This window comes from Elephas maximus, chromosome 11 (assembly GCF_024166365.1).
Source record: "Elephas maximus indicus isolate mEleMax1 chromosome 11, mEleMax1 primary haplotype, whole genome shotgun sequence".
In the NCBI taxonomy this organism is placed as follows: Eukaryota; Metazoa; Chordata; class Mammalia; order Proboscidea; family Elephantidae; genus Elephas; species Elephas maximus.
Window position 1 is genome coordinate 58,835,220 of NC_064829.1, and position 15,930 is coordinate 58,851,149.

The 15,930-nt window shown below is 47.1% G+C and overlaps 1 protein-coding gene across 3 annotated transcripts in view; it reads right to left on the reverse strand.

The window, feature by feature from the left end:
- MYO5B (myosin VB) overlaps positions 1-6,653 on the reverse strand; it is a 535,083-nt gene extending 528,430 nt beyond the window's left edge. For all 3 annotated transcript variants that reach the window (XR_007519178.1, XM_049900180.1, XM_049900178.1), the window contains exon 1: positions 6,212-6,653. Coding sequence is in view for 2 of the 3 variants with exons in the window: in XM_049900180.1 (XP_049756137.1) it covers positions 6,212-6,238 (27 nt within the window). In the remaining variant the exon portion in view is untranslated. The remainder of the gene's footprint in view (positions 1-6,211) is intronic.
- Positions 6,654-15,930: the final 9,277 nt, after the last annotated feature.

Genomic DNA, 15,930 nt, shown 5'->3' on the forward strand with positions numbered 1-15,930 from the left:
CTTCATTCCACTGTCTCCCACTGACGGTGCCCTTCCTCCCAGTCCCTACACTTACTCAAATCTTCTTCATTCTTCAAGGCCCTGTCACATCCCACTGCCCCTAAGGGCAGCCTTTCCCCCCTACTGCGGCCCACCTGACTGATGCACCTACAAAATGCACTCCTCTCGTGACACACGTATAATGCTGTATTGTTGAATTCTGTGTCTTTAGGTTTTTTCTCCCTATGGTGATGCAAAGCATATTTCTGTAGACAAGAACATCAGTGCACGCAGGCTTAGTTCGGTTTTAAGGCGGTCTGCTTTTTGATGTGGTTCCTGGGAACCTACTAAATTACAAAACATAGGTCAGCTGCTATTTCAGACTATTTCAGACTCATACAGGCTTTCCCCGACAATTCTGCACACATTGCGACAAATACACTATCATCCAGGGGAGGCAGTACTTGGACTTATATATTGTAAGCAGTACAGTTTACAGCTGATCCCCACTGCAGAACAGACAGACGAACAAACCTTGAGAATATTAAAAACAAATAAATACATGTTCCAGAAGTTAGAATGTCTATTCAGATTTTCCACTTGGAGGGACCTCAGCCCTCCCTCCAGCAAGAATGTCATCTCTCTGTTGAACAAAGTACCATGTATTTCCTCAAATAACATGCCTACACATATGGATGCACACAGTGTGCCTAGGAAAAAATGTGCAAGGGTGTTGCACTGCTGGCAAAAAAAATGTACAACCCATGAGTTATTTGCATAAAAATACAGCAAGTGCAGTATCACTCCAGGAGGTGCCAAAAAGCCCCTTTGGCTAATGGAGCCCCCGGGTGGTGCAAATGGCTAAGCAGTTGACCTAGGCAAAAGATTGGCAGTTTGAAACCTCCCAAAGACGCCTGGGAAGACAGGCCTGGCAATTGGCTTCCGTAAGGTCACAGCCTTGAGAACTCTATGGAGCAGTTCTACTGTGCACAAATGAGGTCGCCATGATTCGAAATCAACTCCGTGGCAACTACAACACCCATCTGTGGCTAATGAAATATTAGGAGAAGAAAGTACTTAAGGAAATTACCAGCTAAAAAGCAAGCTTTCCCCAGAGGCGTGAGTGGATACACTTGGTATCAGCAAACTGTTACAAGAAGTTCAGATCCAGCGGGACTTCAGGGGTTTTCAGATTATCAGAGGACTCAATCTCCTAAATGACTACCTAAGTATAACGCAAAATGCTAAACACACTGGAGGTTTCCAAAAATGCTTGGCATGGCCTCTGCTCTCCAGGAGCTTAGTCCAACTGGGGAGATGTGACATCACATAAAGTCTACCAACAAGGTAATGGGAAATTTGGCATCGATTAACAGTAACGGTTGATGTCATTGACATGAATGTAATTGATATCACTAAGTTGTACACCTAAAAAATGCTGAATTGGCAAGTGTTGTGTTATATGTATCTTTACAACAATAAAACAAACTACCAACAAGGAAGGGTGGGGAAGAACCTGCTAAACGCATAGTGTTGGCAAAAAGATTACAGGCAGTCCGAGAATATGCCATGTAAATCCGATAACAATTTACATGCAAACATTCTTGTGAACTTTGGAATTTTGGGGGTCACCAGCAGGACCGAGAAGAGCCTGTTGGGTCTGCAGGCCCACCTGAGAAAAGGGAGAAGAGGGAGGGGCAACTAGGAATGAGAGAGGGAAAACAATAGGTAAGTAAGGCAGAGGAGAAAGCTGGGAAGGAAGGCGGGAATGGGCACACAAGCTCCAAGCTCTCCAGTCTCAGCTGGGGTCCTGTGGAAACCAAAGCCCTGGAGCTTCTCAGCACCCACTCAGCCAAGTCACCACGGGTTATCTTAGATGATCCTAGAGACAGATCCTAGAATGAGGATTCACGTTCAACAGACTTATTACCAAGTGTTCCCAGGAAAGACTAGTTGGGGAGCGGGGAAGTGGTACAAGAAAGCCAAGCAAAGGAGTGATAGTAAGCAAAATCCAAGCAGAGAGAAAAAAATCCAAGAGAATAACTTTGGCTCAATCCTGCAAAAGAACTCTGGAGACAGTGTGGGTCACACCTCAGAAGTATCCCCTTCTCTGGGAGTAGAGACACGTAGAAGCTGACATTAATTATACTCCCACTGTTTAAGGTCCACCCTTGGAGGAGCAGGATGTAATTTTCAGGCTCCCTGTGTACACAGGCAAAGACAGCTCTGGGGGCCTGTGACAAGGGCACAGGTGCTGGCTGTGGAGGGTGAGGGCACAGGGAGGCAGTGTGTAGGAAAGGGTAAAGGGGACCTGCAAGGAGCACTAATGTCACCTGCCACCATTTATCAGGTACTCATGTCTTTCTCTAACACTATCACCACTTTCCGAAAGAAGAACATCCATCACTCAGGAGCCAACAGTAACAGGGTGAAACATCAGTCCTCCCCATGGTGGTGGAGGGCACAAGCGGCTCTTGCTACCTTACAGACTGGTATTTGAGAGAAAGCTGCATTACCTGGTGCACAGGTGAGGGACAGTTAGATGCACCAGGCAAAAAGCACAAGAGTTCTGGTTTCAAAGGACTGGTGTCACATCAGTGTCCTCAGTAAAGGTTCCTGTGCTTAAAACTGCCATAAACAGAGTGTGTCCACCAGTGAAGTGTCCACCTATCAGTTAAAAGTCAAGCCGGAAAAAGGACTGTTTGAAGGCACTGGTCTCAGTCTGGAGATCTCCCAGTTATTCTGCTTGCTAGCATCAACATCACATACTGAAAATCACATTATTTGAAATAGTAAATTTTTTGTCCAAAGTGAATTTGAGCAGCAGGCGTGATTTCTCGCATACTTTATGATTCATATGCACACTGAGAAACCTGGCCTGGCAAGTGGGGTGGATAATGGTAAGGAAAGGCGGCTGACTCACCTTGACCTCACCCTGAGAGTATCTGGTGCTGACTCTTTCCCCATCTAAAACCTCACTCCTAAGAGAGCCATCTCTCAGGGATGAGGTGTTGGGTCTTCTGAAAACAGAAGCATCCTTGTTAATGGAAAGTGCCCTTTGCCAGTGGCTAAAGCCAACTCAAAAAACAGCCACAGTGCCTAGGTGCTTCCAGTTGAAGAGAGGAGACAGAGAAACAGAAGAGCAAGAAAACAGTGAATTAGAGGGAGGGAAAACAATCTTCTCTTCGATAACTGGAATAGACTAGTATGCTAAGTTCTTACCCGACTTTAATAACTACAGGCTAATTTATATGCTTAAAATAGATGCCTCGTATCCAATAACAACCACCTTCCAACTGTGTCACTAAAGCGATAGGAATGATCAATAAAAGACTTAAAATTTTCCCAAACACAAATGCTGTTGGCGTAATGGGTAATTATTTCCATCATGCATAATACATTCCGGTGTGTGTCTGGATCCAGTGTTCACATTAGAAAAGCCCACTGGCAGGTTAAAAATAAAAAGGAACATTAGCTTATTTTGCCAATAGACCAAAGTGAACAAATCCTCTAAGAAACAAAGTGAACCCGAGCAGCAGCACGGTTTCTCTGTGTAATTTATGATTCATATGCACACTGAGAAATCCAGCCTGGCAAGGGGGTGGATCATGGTGAGGTAGCAACGCAATTGCTTCTCCTAGTAGTTTATGTGTGCAGCTCTGCTAGAAGGAACAGCAACTGCTCAAACACAATCTGGAAGCTACTACCTTGGCCACAGAAAATGTCAGTTTCAGATTCAAAAACCTAGAAATGACCGAGAAGTAGAAACCCATTAATAGATTGAGGTGCAGTCCCCCAACCCTAGCGAAGAACTTTAACAGTCTTTTTGGATAAATTATGCCAAATCCTCACACCACTGAAGCTACTTATGTGTCCCTTCCAAGACATCTTCCTGGTGACACCAGCTTTGTCCATATCTACATAACTCCAGACAAACCACACAAACCCCTTTACTTCAGACTACCACTAATTAATCATTCCTAATAATTAACAAGGAGTCATTGGGTGTTGCAAATAGCGCTCAGCTGCCAACAGAAATGTTGGAGGTTGGAGTCCACCCAGATGCACCTTGAAAGAAACACCTGGCAATCTACTTCCAAAAAATCAGTCATTTAAAACCCTATGGAGCACGGTTCTGCTCTGACACACATGGGGTCACCATGAGCCATAATCCACTGGATGGCAACTGGTAGTGACAGAATAATAACATGTAATATACTAATTTCTAACTGCAAATAAAATTGAGATTTTCCCCCCCTGAAAACTTTAAAGGCAACCCAGTATTCTTGTTTTTCCAAACCGCCAGTAAAGCCAGTTGCCATCCAGTCGATTCTGACTCACAGCAACTAAAAAAAAAACAAACAAAAATAAACCCACTGCCGTCGAGTCGATTCCGACTCATAGGGACCCTAGAGGTCAGAGTAACTAGGGCTCCAAAAATTAAAAGTTTATTCAAGTGTCCATTAACTTCATATAATACAGCAGTTAGTTATTATCTGATAAAGGACTTTTTTAATACATTGTAGGCACATTCAGTTGAGTCAGTCATTTTACAAGCTGTACCTTCCTGCACTTAAATGTAACAAAACTTCAGGGCTTTTTTAAACATTCCAGTTCAGATTCTTCCCTGCCTCACTTGTTTCCAGCCTCCACTCCCAGTTTCCAATAACCCGCTTCAGGGAAAGCGCTGAAAGCTGAAGGGCTCCTCCCAAGATCTCCTGTGTAAAAGGCGGTGGGGTGCTTCTCCAAAGGCAGGACAGCCAGGTGATTCGCCCCCTGGCTCGAATCTCGAACCCTCCCCTCTCGCTGAGGGGCAGACATGATCGCTGCCCGGGGACCCAGGGGGAGTTTGGTGCGGGCGGAACCGGTGTCCTAGGCAGTTACGGCTCCGCCCCCAGCCAGGTTACAGCTTCGGGGCCTCCTCGAGAACATCACCCCTTGCCTGCCCCGTCCCCCTGTGAAAAAGAGAGATTAGAAAATTCAGCAGACAGAGTGGGGTGGCCAGCCCACCAAGCCGAAGGGCTCCCCCAAGAGCCGCACAGCCGCGAGTGATCGTCAGGTGCGGACTGCCAGGTGAGGATGCGGAAGTAGCTCTTCCTCCCCCGCCCAGACCTGTTGGCCCAGACCGCCGGTGTCCCAGGAAACGCACACCCACACCCACACCCACCCACTCCGCTCTGCACCAAGGCGTGCGCACAGCCATTGTCAAACCTGTCCTGGACGCCAAAGAAGACGAACAGGCAGGCAGGCACACAATGTGTCGGGATAGCCAAACTTACTTTTTAAAGAGAGGTGGAAGAGACGCACGTACTTAAAGGTCTCTGCACCGCCCCCACCCAACTCCGGTGCCAAGTTGAAACCGGAGAGAGCCAGGCGGCTGGAGCGCGGCAGCGGGCGCTCGGGAAAGCGGCGACGGGGCCCTAACTTGAACCACAGCATGTGCCGCGGACCCCGGGCGTCGCCGGCCGGGCCGCACCTGTTCGCGACTCTAAGCACCAAGCCCTGCACATGCATTCTGACCTTGAGGGCATCCTGAAACCCCACCCCACCTCCCTGTTCAGCAGGACCCGACCCGTCTCCTCAATAACCGAGGGCCGTTTGGTACCCACCTAGAAGGGCCGCCTCAAAACCCGCATCTCCAGCAAATTAAGAATACGCTTTCCTGGATTACTAATAAACCTTCGACACCTCCTTCTTAGCCACTGCCGACTCCTCCGGCCACCGCGCTGTCACACCAACTCCAGTTTTTCCCTCTCCCCACGTGCTGGACACCCCTCCCACCCCCTCCCCCGAAGTTCAGAGCTACGCCTCCTAGGTAGACCCGGGAGAAAGCAGCCTCAGAGGCGCCGCAGAGCACCAGGGCTGAGGTCCACTGGGGTGCTGTCCCCGCACCCGGCTCGGAGCTGCCGGGACGCCCCGCGGTCCGGAGAGGTCAGCAGGAGTCGAGCCCGGGCGGGGAGGCGATGGAGGACGGTGGGAAAGGGGCCACAGTGCCGGCTAGTGACAGAGCCGCCGGGCTGACAAGCAGGACCCGGAGCCGCGGCGGTCAGTGCGGGGCGCTCCCGGAACCGCCAAACTTTCTCCGGTAGCTGAAGTTCAGGGCGCTGAGACGGGTCTCCCGCCGCAGGGCGCCGCAGGAGAGGCGACCCGAGCGCCCCCGGCCCCGGAGCCGCGACCCGCCCCGGCACCGCCTCACCTGCGCCCGCCGGCCGTGGCGCGCGGCCCGACTCACCTTGCTGTAGAGCTCGCTGACCGACATGTCCCCGCGGCTGGGCCTGGCCCCGGACGGCCCTCGCTCGTGCCCGGCGCGTCGGGCGCTCCTCGCTGCCCCGGCGGCTTCAGTCCACCGCCGGCCCGCCTGGCGCCATCTTCCTGGCCGGCCAAGAGTTTCTCCTACCTCTTCCCTTCCCCACCTGCCCCGCCGCCTCCTGGCGGCGCCCTGCCGCTTCGCTCTCGCCGGCCGACCTTTACTCCTGGGCGGCGGCGGCGCAAGCCTGCCGGTAGGAGTTGCGCGCTGGCGGGCGAGCAGGCGGGCGGGGAGGAGGCCGCGGCGCCGCTCCCCGCTCAGGTATGGGGAGGGGGTGCGGGCGCAGCCAGCGAGCGGGCAGGGAGCGCGGACGCGTCACAGCCGCTGCCCGGGCGCTGCCGCCTGGGAGCCCCGCGCTGCCCACTGGGCGCGCCCTCCGCCACCCAGCCACCGGGTCGTCGGGCCGGGGGCGGGGCCGCACACGAGCGGGTGCGGGCAGCCGGCGCCTGCCGCCCCCTGCTGGACGCCGGTCGCACGTGGGGACAGGTGCGCGCCGGAAGGCACCTGCCGCGCCAACCGCTCCTCCACCCGGCTGTGCCCCCTGGAGCTGGGCAAGGATACCCTGGAGACAAGAAAGTGGAGGGGAAGTAACCGGAGAGGGGGAAAGAGGAACAAAAAGGAGAAATGGTTATGGCTGAAGGCCCCATACGTTTTTCTCTGGGTTTTTTATGTGGTTGTATTCAATGTTTTGATTATTAAAATCCAATTATGTTCTCTCTTTTAAGAACTATATGGGATTAAATTGACAACAGCAACTCGAAAGATTAGATAAGAAACTTAGGGGACAGTGAGTTTATGTTAACGGGGGAGAAACAACTTGGAAAAGGAGGGTGAGAATGGCTGCACAGCTTGAATGTAATCAATGTTGCTGAATTGTACACGTAGAATTTGTTCAAATGGTGTATGTTCTGCTGTGTATATAATCAACAATAACAAAAACAAAATTTTAAAATAAACTTTAAAAGTCCAATTATGTCTAAATTGTTGTTAGGGTGATATGGATATACTAAAGATCATTTCCACCAGCTCCCCAAAATCCCAATCAGAAATAAGGAGAGCTCACTTTGGTGAGTGGCACCTGGGGCCTTAAAAGCTAGCAAGCGGCTATCTAAGATGCATCAATTGGCCTTAACCCACCTGGAGCAAAGGAAAACGAAGAACACCAAAGACAAAAGGAAAATATTAGCCCAAGAGACAGAAAAGGCCATGTAAACCAGAGACCCCATCCTCCTGAGACCAGAACTAGATGGTGCCAGGCTACCACCAATGACTGCCCTGATGGGGAACACAACAGAGAGCCCCTGACAGAGCAGGAGAAAAGTGGAGTGCAGAACTCAAATTCTAGTAAAAAGACCAGACTTAATGGTCTGACTGAGACTGGAGGGACCCCGAAAGACATGGCCCCCAGACTCTGTTAGTCCAAAATTAAAACCATTCCCAAAGTCAACTATTCAAAGAATAGACTGGACAATAAGGCATAAAATGATACTCATAAACAGTGTACTTCTTCAAGTAGATATGAGACTAAATGGGCAACTCCTGTCTGGAGGAGAGGTGAGAAGACAGAATGGGACAGGAGCTGGTTGAATGGGCACGGGAAATTTGGGCTGGAAAGGAGGAGTGTGCTGTCATTACAGAGAGAGCAACTAGGGTCACATAACAGTGTGTATAAATTTTCATGTGAGAAACTAACTGGAGCTGTAAACTTCCACTTCAAGCACAATAATAAAAAGTGCTATTTAAAATTTGACATGTTAAAAATGATGATTCTTTCAAACTACCATTCAAGACAGTGTCATTTGTAAATCAATTTGTAATTGAACTGGAAGCATTTTGGAAAAACAAAAACGATGGGAATCGTTCTCCAAGACTGCTACTACAGCTATTCCACTGTATGAATATTTGCTTGCCCATTTCATTCAGTTTCCAAGCCTGCTCCAGGCCACCCCATCAAAGAATTGTTTGCTTTTCTGGTAAGTCTCCACATTTTCCCCCCTCTCTCCCACATGCACACTCTCAGCCCTCTGCCACTGGCACGTGGCTGCCTAGTGCAGCTTCAGTCCCTCTTCTACTTCCAGCAAAAAGTAGAAATTTTGCCAAAAAGGAAAGTAATCGGTGGAGGGAAAGCTGGGGCTGTAGGAGGAGACAGCCTTGGGTGGCATTATTCCCTGAATCAGTGATGGCCCCTTGACATGGTTCTCAACTAGAGAGTGCATGCATACCAGCTAGGTGAGTTTTAGAGCCTCCACCTCTTGGAAGGTGATTCTCAACGCATCCCATTTAACACCTTCCCACCTGGAATGCAGGACCCCCCCCCCATTGCATTCATCTGCACAGTCCTTTGCAATTTTGCCTCCAGGATCAGAATCACCTGGGGAGTTTCACAATTCTAAGGAAGCGGCCCCACCCTCAGGATTCCTGATTTATTGTTGAAGGGTGGGACCTGACTGAATATTTTTAGCTCCTCTGAAATTCCTAAGGATTGTACTTCAGGGTTGACAGATGCAGTGACCAAAGCTTGGGCAACTCTCCTTGGATCTGAAATGGGGTTTTGTGCTCTGGCCAGAGAAAAAAGAAATGGTTCAATCTTTTTCTCCTCCCTCAGCAATCTTTCTGTATAGTTCCCTTCCCTGCATTCCCGTGGTTCTTGAAGTGTGGTCCCTGGGCCATGAGTATCACCTGGGAACTTGTTAGAAATGCAAATTCTTGGGCCTCATGGCAGACCTACTAAATCAGAAACTCTGGGGCAGAGGTCCAGCACTCTGTTCTCACCACCCCTCCAGGTGACTCTCCCCTCTGAATAAGATGGCCTCCTTGCCAAGTCCCCATCCCCACCTCTTTTCTACATCGCCTTCTTTTCCTGGCACCATGCTCCTTTAGTGGTCCCATCTCTCTACTGGCTCCTGACCTTTTTGTTGTTGTTGAAAATATGCCAGAGACACACTATTTCAACAATTTCTGCATGTACAATCTGTAACATTGGTTACTTTCTTCAAGTTGTGCTACAATTCTCACTATCCTTTTCCACATTATTCCACCACCACCGTCTTAAACTCACTGCCCCCTAAACTTCCTATCCAACCTTCCAAGTTGCCATTGTAAATTTGATCTCAGAAGATAATTCTTAAAAGAGCACAATGCTCAAAGCAGACATACTTTACTAATTAAAATAATTAGTTCAAAGAAGATTTCAGGGGATTTCGTTTAAGGTTTGAAGTTTAAAGATTATCTCAAGGCAACAGTTTCAGGGGCTCATCAGGCCTCAGTAGTTCCAGAAAGTCTGGATTCTATTGTGGCCCCTGTCTTTTTCTCTGCTCCCTTTTTTTGCTAAACTTCTTGAAGTGGTAGCTTTTACTCATTGCCTCCACTTACTCACACTCCAAAACCAAGCCAAACCACTCGCTATTGAGTTGATTCCAACTCAGTGGAGACTCTAAGACAGGGAGCAAAGGCCCTGAGATCAGAGGGTGCCTGTTTGAGAAACAGTGAAGAGACTGGTGTGGTTAGAGGAGAAGCAGGCAGAAGGGAAATAGACTGTACTAAAAAAAAAAAAAAAAAATTTTTTTTTTTTTTTATAAGGGAGGTAATAGGGAGTTGAGTGTGGAACCTAGAGACTTAATAAGACAAGGAACAGAGGGGCCCCCAAATCTGCAAAGTAACAAGAAATAGGACAGGGTGCAGAAATAAAGCCATTCCCCAGAACAATGGGGCAGGATATCTAAAAATAGCCCACAAACTTCTTTAAAGGTGCCTTTTTCAGAAGCAGCTGGAGAAGACCAGGCCCAGGGACATGTGCAGAACACCCACCTGTGGCCACTGTGTTACCTTCTACCAAGGACAGTGAGGGGCTACAGCCCTAGGTAGGGAATTGAACCTGGGGAGCAAGAGACTGCCCAGGCACGACACCTCATAATAAGTCCTGCTACGAATCCCAGAGGCCTCCGGGACAGGAGCCATCTTGGAAACCTGCTGTACGTGTACATTAGTTAACATATCCCCACCTGTGCCTATGAATAAACATAAATCTTCCCACCCCTCCACTCCCCCCCCTCCCCACCAAGAACTTTTAAAAACTCAGGCCCGTCTTTTGTTCTGTGAGATGAGGGTATGCATTACTGGAGGCCCTCCTCCTCTCCACTTGCAAGCCTCTTCAATAAAGCTTTGCTCGTGTGGAAAACTATGTGCCTTTCCTGCTCATTCTTGACCAGTGAGAGGCAAGAAGAACCTTATTCCAGTAACAACTTCATGTGTGTCAGAGTAGAACTGTGCTCCATTTGTAAGGATAATTCACTTCAAAATAATTTTAACACTTAGACTACTGGCAATTTTTTATAGGTAAATAGTAAAAAAAAAAAAAAGTATAAGGTTGTTATTAAGAGTTTCTAGTAGAAAAAAAAGTATAGGTTAAAATTCTATGGGGAAAGTGAAATGGAATTTCAGGCTTAAGGAAAAATATGAATAACATATTTTTATGTACGTAATGAATTTTTTTTCTTTTTTTAAAACCAGGGAGGGTATAACATTGCTATGGCATTAGAGTTCATTGGATTCATTTTTTAAAATATTTTACTGTATTTTCGATGAGCATGTACACAGTAAACAGGTCCCCATTCAATAATTGCTACACATAATTTTTAATGATATTGGTTACATTCTTCACGTTTTGTCAACATTCTTATTATTTGCACTCTAATTGTTCCATTCCTGTTAATCTCACTGCCCCTCAACCTTTTCATCTATGCTTTAGAGTAACTGTTGTCTATTTAGTGTCATATAATTTTTTTAAAGAGCACAGTACTCAAGGGTGTCAGTCTTTACTTTTTGAGCTAACCTGCTATTTAGTTAAAAGGTGGACTTCATGGGATAAGTACCTTCAAGGCTTAAAGGGTACCTCAGGACAATAGTCTCGGGATTCCTTCAGTCTCAATAGGTCTAGTAAGCCTGGATTCTTTGAGAATTTGAAATTCTTATCCACATTTTTCTCCATTTCTATCAGAATCCGTCTATCGTGACCAGTAGTGGTAGCTGGACCATCTAGTTCTTCTGGTCTCAAGGTAGAGGAGGCCATGGTTCATGGAGACAATTAATTAATCTTGTAGCCTGGTTCCTTCTCTAATTCTTATGTTTCCTTCTTTCTCTTTTGCTCCAGATAGGTGGAGATCAGTAGTTGTATGTTGGATGGCCACTCACAAACTTTTAAGACCCCAGGCGCTACTCACCAAACTAGGATGTTGTAACAATGGCATGGCAGGGGTGTCTGACCTCTAACTTCACAAGGGGGAAGGAAAATCAAGTTCAACAACCTAAGGCTCATTCCTATGACGCAGAGGTCAGACATACATCCTCTCTCTTTCACCTTTACCAATTCTGACACTAACCGTCCCTCCCATCGCACTCTTTACTTCTCTGCTGGGTTCGATAATTCATTGCATGGCCACACGGACTCACAGACCACACCAGAGTTATAGGGTTTATTAGGGAAGTAACAGGTTACAACTCAGGCTCAGGAAAGACTCAGAATACAATTCTTCCATCAGGACAGCCTCTTCTCAGCCATGCCCGCTGGCAGGTCTCTCTGGCCCTCTGCTCCTCAGCCTGGCTTCTGCCCTGCTCATGCAAGTGTTACAAAGCTCTTATAGTTTTGCCCATACCCAGAGGCACCCCACTCCTCCAGTAAGCCTCTGCCCAAAGGTGCTGAGCTCTAGGTCCGTGGGTCAGCAAACCTAGTTCCACCAAGTGCCTGGAGGCACCCTATACTGCCAGGAAGCCTCCTGCTCGAAGTTGCCCAGCTTTCTTCCTCTATGGGCCAGGAAGCCCAATGTGCCTTTTCCTGCTAGTCTTCTGCCTCTGCTACTCACTCTTTGGTGCTACCACTCTCTCAGTCTCCTGGTTTCAGGAGCTTCTCAGCACAGAGATTCTGGGTCCAAAGGACACACTCCACTCCTGGCTCTTCTTTCTTGGTAGTGGTGAGATCCTCTCCTCTCTGCCTCTGGGATGGTTATTTTAAACCTAGCAGGGTGGCAAAACTGACCAATCCCCTTGACCATGGCAAGAAAGGCCATATAAAAGCTATCCATCGCACCACAGATGTAGAACATAAACTTTATGCCAATTGACTGAATTGTCTACATTGGACTCATTTATAGAGTGATCTAATGCTTTCATTTTAAGCTGACAATACCTACTCTATGCCAGAAATTACCTCTTTTTCAACTATTTAAACTTATAAGAAGTTTAGTTAATAAAAATGTATGAAGATACACATGATTTTCCAAAATTCCTATAAAGAGAATGAGAGCAAGGAAGTTTGACGCCCATAGGCCTAGAGGAAACCACTCCCCAAATTAGGACTTTATCAGGAATTCAGGGTTTAAAGTAGTGTTAACACCTTGATCCTGTGCACCAGTTTATTCACCAGTCACCTCCATGTCTCTCTTGTGGCAATGCAGACTTATTTTTCAGCTATTCTAAGTTAGCACTCGGTGAACGAGGGTTTAAGCTGTGGCTTCTGTTACTATTTGTAATGGCGAGACCTGACACAGACCCCCACCTGTATTTCTGCATCAGAATCTTCTACAGTGTGGAGACAGGTGGTGAGGAGTGTGGAAGCCCTAATATGTGAGCATGGTTGAAGATAATTAGGATGTTTGCCTTGGAAAGAAAATGCTCTGAGAACCAAGGAATGGTGAGGGCTAGGGGTTGACTACTAACCTAAAGGTTGGTGGTTCAAACCCACCAAGTGGTACCACAGAAGAATGGCCTGGTAATCTGCTTCTATAAAGATTACAGCCAAGAAAACCCTATGGAGCAGTTGTACTCTGTAACACATGGGTTTCCCATGAACTGAGGGCAAACTCAACAGGAACTAGCAACAACGGAGGCTCCAACAAGGGAGATAGAGATATCATAACTATTTTCAAGTATTTTAAAACTTGTCATGAGAAAGACAGATTAGGCTGGCCTTGCTTAATAGAGGGAGCTGGGGCGCGGGGGAACAGGGAGTAGATACTGGATAACCAGGAGGAATGAGTACAACATTCAAATAAAAAAAGCTTGTTAAAGAGAGAAACAGGCATCTCAAGAAGAAGTGAGCTTGCTGGCCCTGGAGGAATTCAAGCACAGGCAGGATTATCACCATCAGGGATGCTGTAGATTCTCCGCTGTGTGGCAGGTGGGGCTGTGCCACCTCTGAGAGTCAGTAGTTGTACCTGGTGGCTGTCCTCCATACACCTGGCTTATGACCTCGATGAAAGTTCAGGGTCCAAGTTTAGAGCTGTTGTCACAAATGCTGTATTAATAACCTGAAGCCCATTCTTCAAAGATTAGACTGCACTGTAAAACATAAAATAATACTTGTGAAGGGTGTGCTTCTTAGTTCAAGCAGATACACGAGACCAAATGGGCAGGACGGGAAGGCAGGAAGGGACAGGAGATGGTTGGATGGGCACAGGAAACCCGGGGTGGTAAGGGGGCGTGTGCTGTCACATTATAGGGATTGCGACTACTGTCACATAACACATGTGTATAAATTTTTGTATGAGAAATTAACTTGAGCTGTAAACTTTCACCTAAAGCACAATTAAAAAAAAAAAATCAGCCGTTGAAAACCCTAGGGAGCACAGTTCTACTCTGACACACACGGGGTTGCCTTGAGTCAGAATTCAGTTGATGGCAACTTTCTTTTTTTTGAGTCCTCCAATAAACCACCCCTTCACCTCACCAACATCGTTGTTGTTGTCACCTCACCAACAGCCAGTGAGCACACAGCCTCTGGCTCTCCCCAAAGAAACTGCAGGATTACTTTGCCAAGAGCTGCAAAGTTCACAGTATATTTCATTCCCAGCATCTTGTGCCCTCTTCTGGACACTTTTCCCAACAGCTGGTTTTATTTTTGCTTTTCTTCTCATTTCCAATATTCCATAATTCCCTGATCTTTGAAAGGCATACCTGGAAGGACATCTAAGATCAATATTCAACCCTCCCATTTTACAAATGAGAAAACTGAGGCTCAGAAAGGCCACCGGACCTGCTCAAAGCCACACAGCAGTTGGTGGCGGAGCTGCTGGGTGTGTCTCCCTGCTCATGGGCTGGGCATTTCTCGGAAGAGCTGAGAAGTTGATCAGACCTCACAAGGTCTGCTTGAGTAACAGGGAATGTCACTCACCATCTCTCCCCACTTTCCTCCCTCAGGACCTTTGCCCTCCTTCCCACATCACCTGCCAATAAATCAAAATGGAAACATTACACAGAGATCTTGCTGTGAGGCCCAACTTTCTACCTGATTCCAGGTAACACTTTTTCATGTCCTGAGAAGAAGTGAGAAGGAGGTCTCAGGGCTCGTGTATTGATTACATACCACTGCAAATTAAAACCTGCCTAGATATGCCATCTCTTTCCAAATCCCACTCATCCTTTTGGACAATGATTCTCAGTCCTGGCTACACATTGGAATCACTTAGGAATCAAAAAATGCTGACCCCTGTGTCTCACTCCACAGGCTCCAGCTTGATTGTTCTAGGGCATAGCCTAAGTATCAAGAGTTTTAAATACTCCCCCAGGTGATTCTAAAGCAGAGCCAAGGTGGAGGACCACTGATTTAGGAGTTACCCTGTGTCCCACCTCCACAGAGTCTTCCCGCACTGTTATTGTTGTTCGGTACCTTCAAGTCGATTTCGACTCATGGTGACCCCATGTGATAGAGTGGAGGTGCCCCATAGAGTTTTCTTGGCTGTAATCTTTACAGAAACAGATTTCCAAGTCTTTTCTCCCTCAGGACCACTGGGTAAGTTCAAATAGCCAACCTTTCGATTAGCAGCCGAGTGTTTAACCATTTGCACCACATGGATGTATTTTCCTATTCTATTTAGTACCTGAGATTTACAACGTCTGTAATATACTTTGAAATGCTTTTGTGTACGCAAATAGTTTGAGCTTTAAAGATGGGTGTGGCCGGCTAACCGGCTATCAAGAATTACAGGATAATCTGCTGGCAATGAGAAAAGGCCACGCTCCAAACATAGCCACTGCAAGCCCTTCTGCTATTCACATCTCAACCAATAATCAGTTTTTGACTAAATAGCATACCGAATGTCAAAACGAGTTTTTTATGGGTGAGATAGGTGACTTGTTAAACAGCAAGATGGATGTTAGAAGTGGGCTTTCTTTGGTGAAATTAAAGGAATTGTAGATTTTGGGATTGACTAGAGACACTCTGATGGAAACCCTGGTGGCATAGTGGTTAAGCGCTACGGCTGCTAACCGTAAAGGTTGGCAGTTGGAATCTACCAGGCGCTCCTTGGAAACTCTATGAGAGTTTCCTATAGGGTTGCTATGAGTCAGAATCGACTCAACAGCAACGGGTTTGGTTTTGGTTTTTGGTTTAGAAACACTCTCCACCTTTGACCAAACAGGCAAGAGTCCAGAAGGCCCCAAAATCTGAATCGTTAGGGAGGGTGCCCATGGCAGATCCATTTTTTTTTTTTAATAATTTATTTTATTTTTGTTGTTGTTGAAAATACATGCAACAAAACATACACCAATCCAACAATTTCTACATGTAAATCCAGTGACATTGATTATATTTTTCAAGTTGAGCAACCATTCTCCCCCTCCTTTTCCAAACTGTTCCTCCTGCATTGACATAA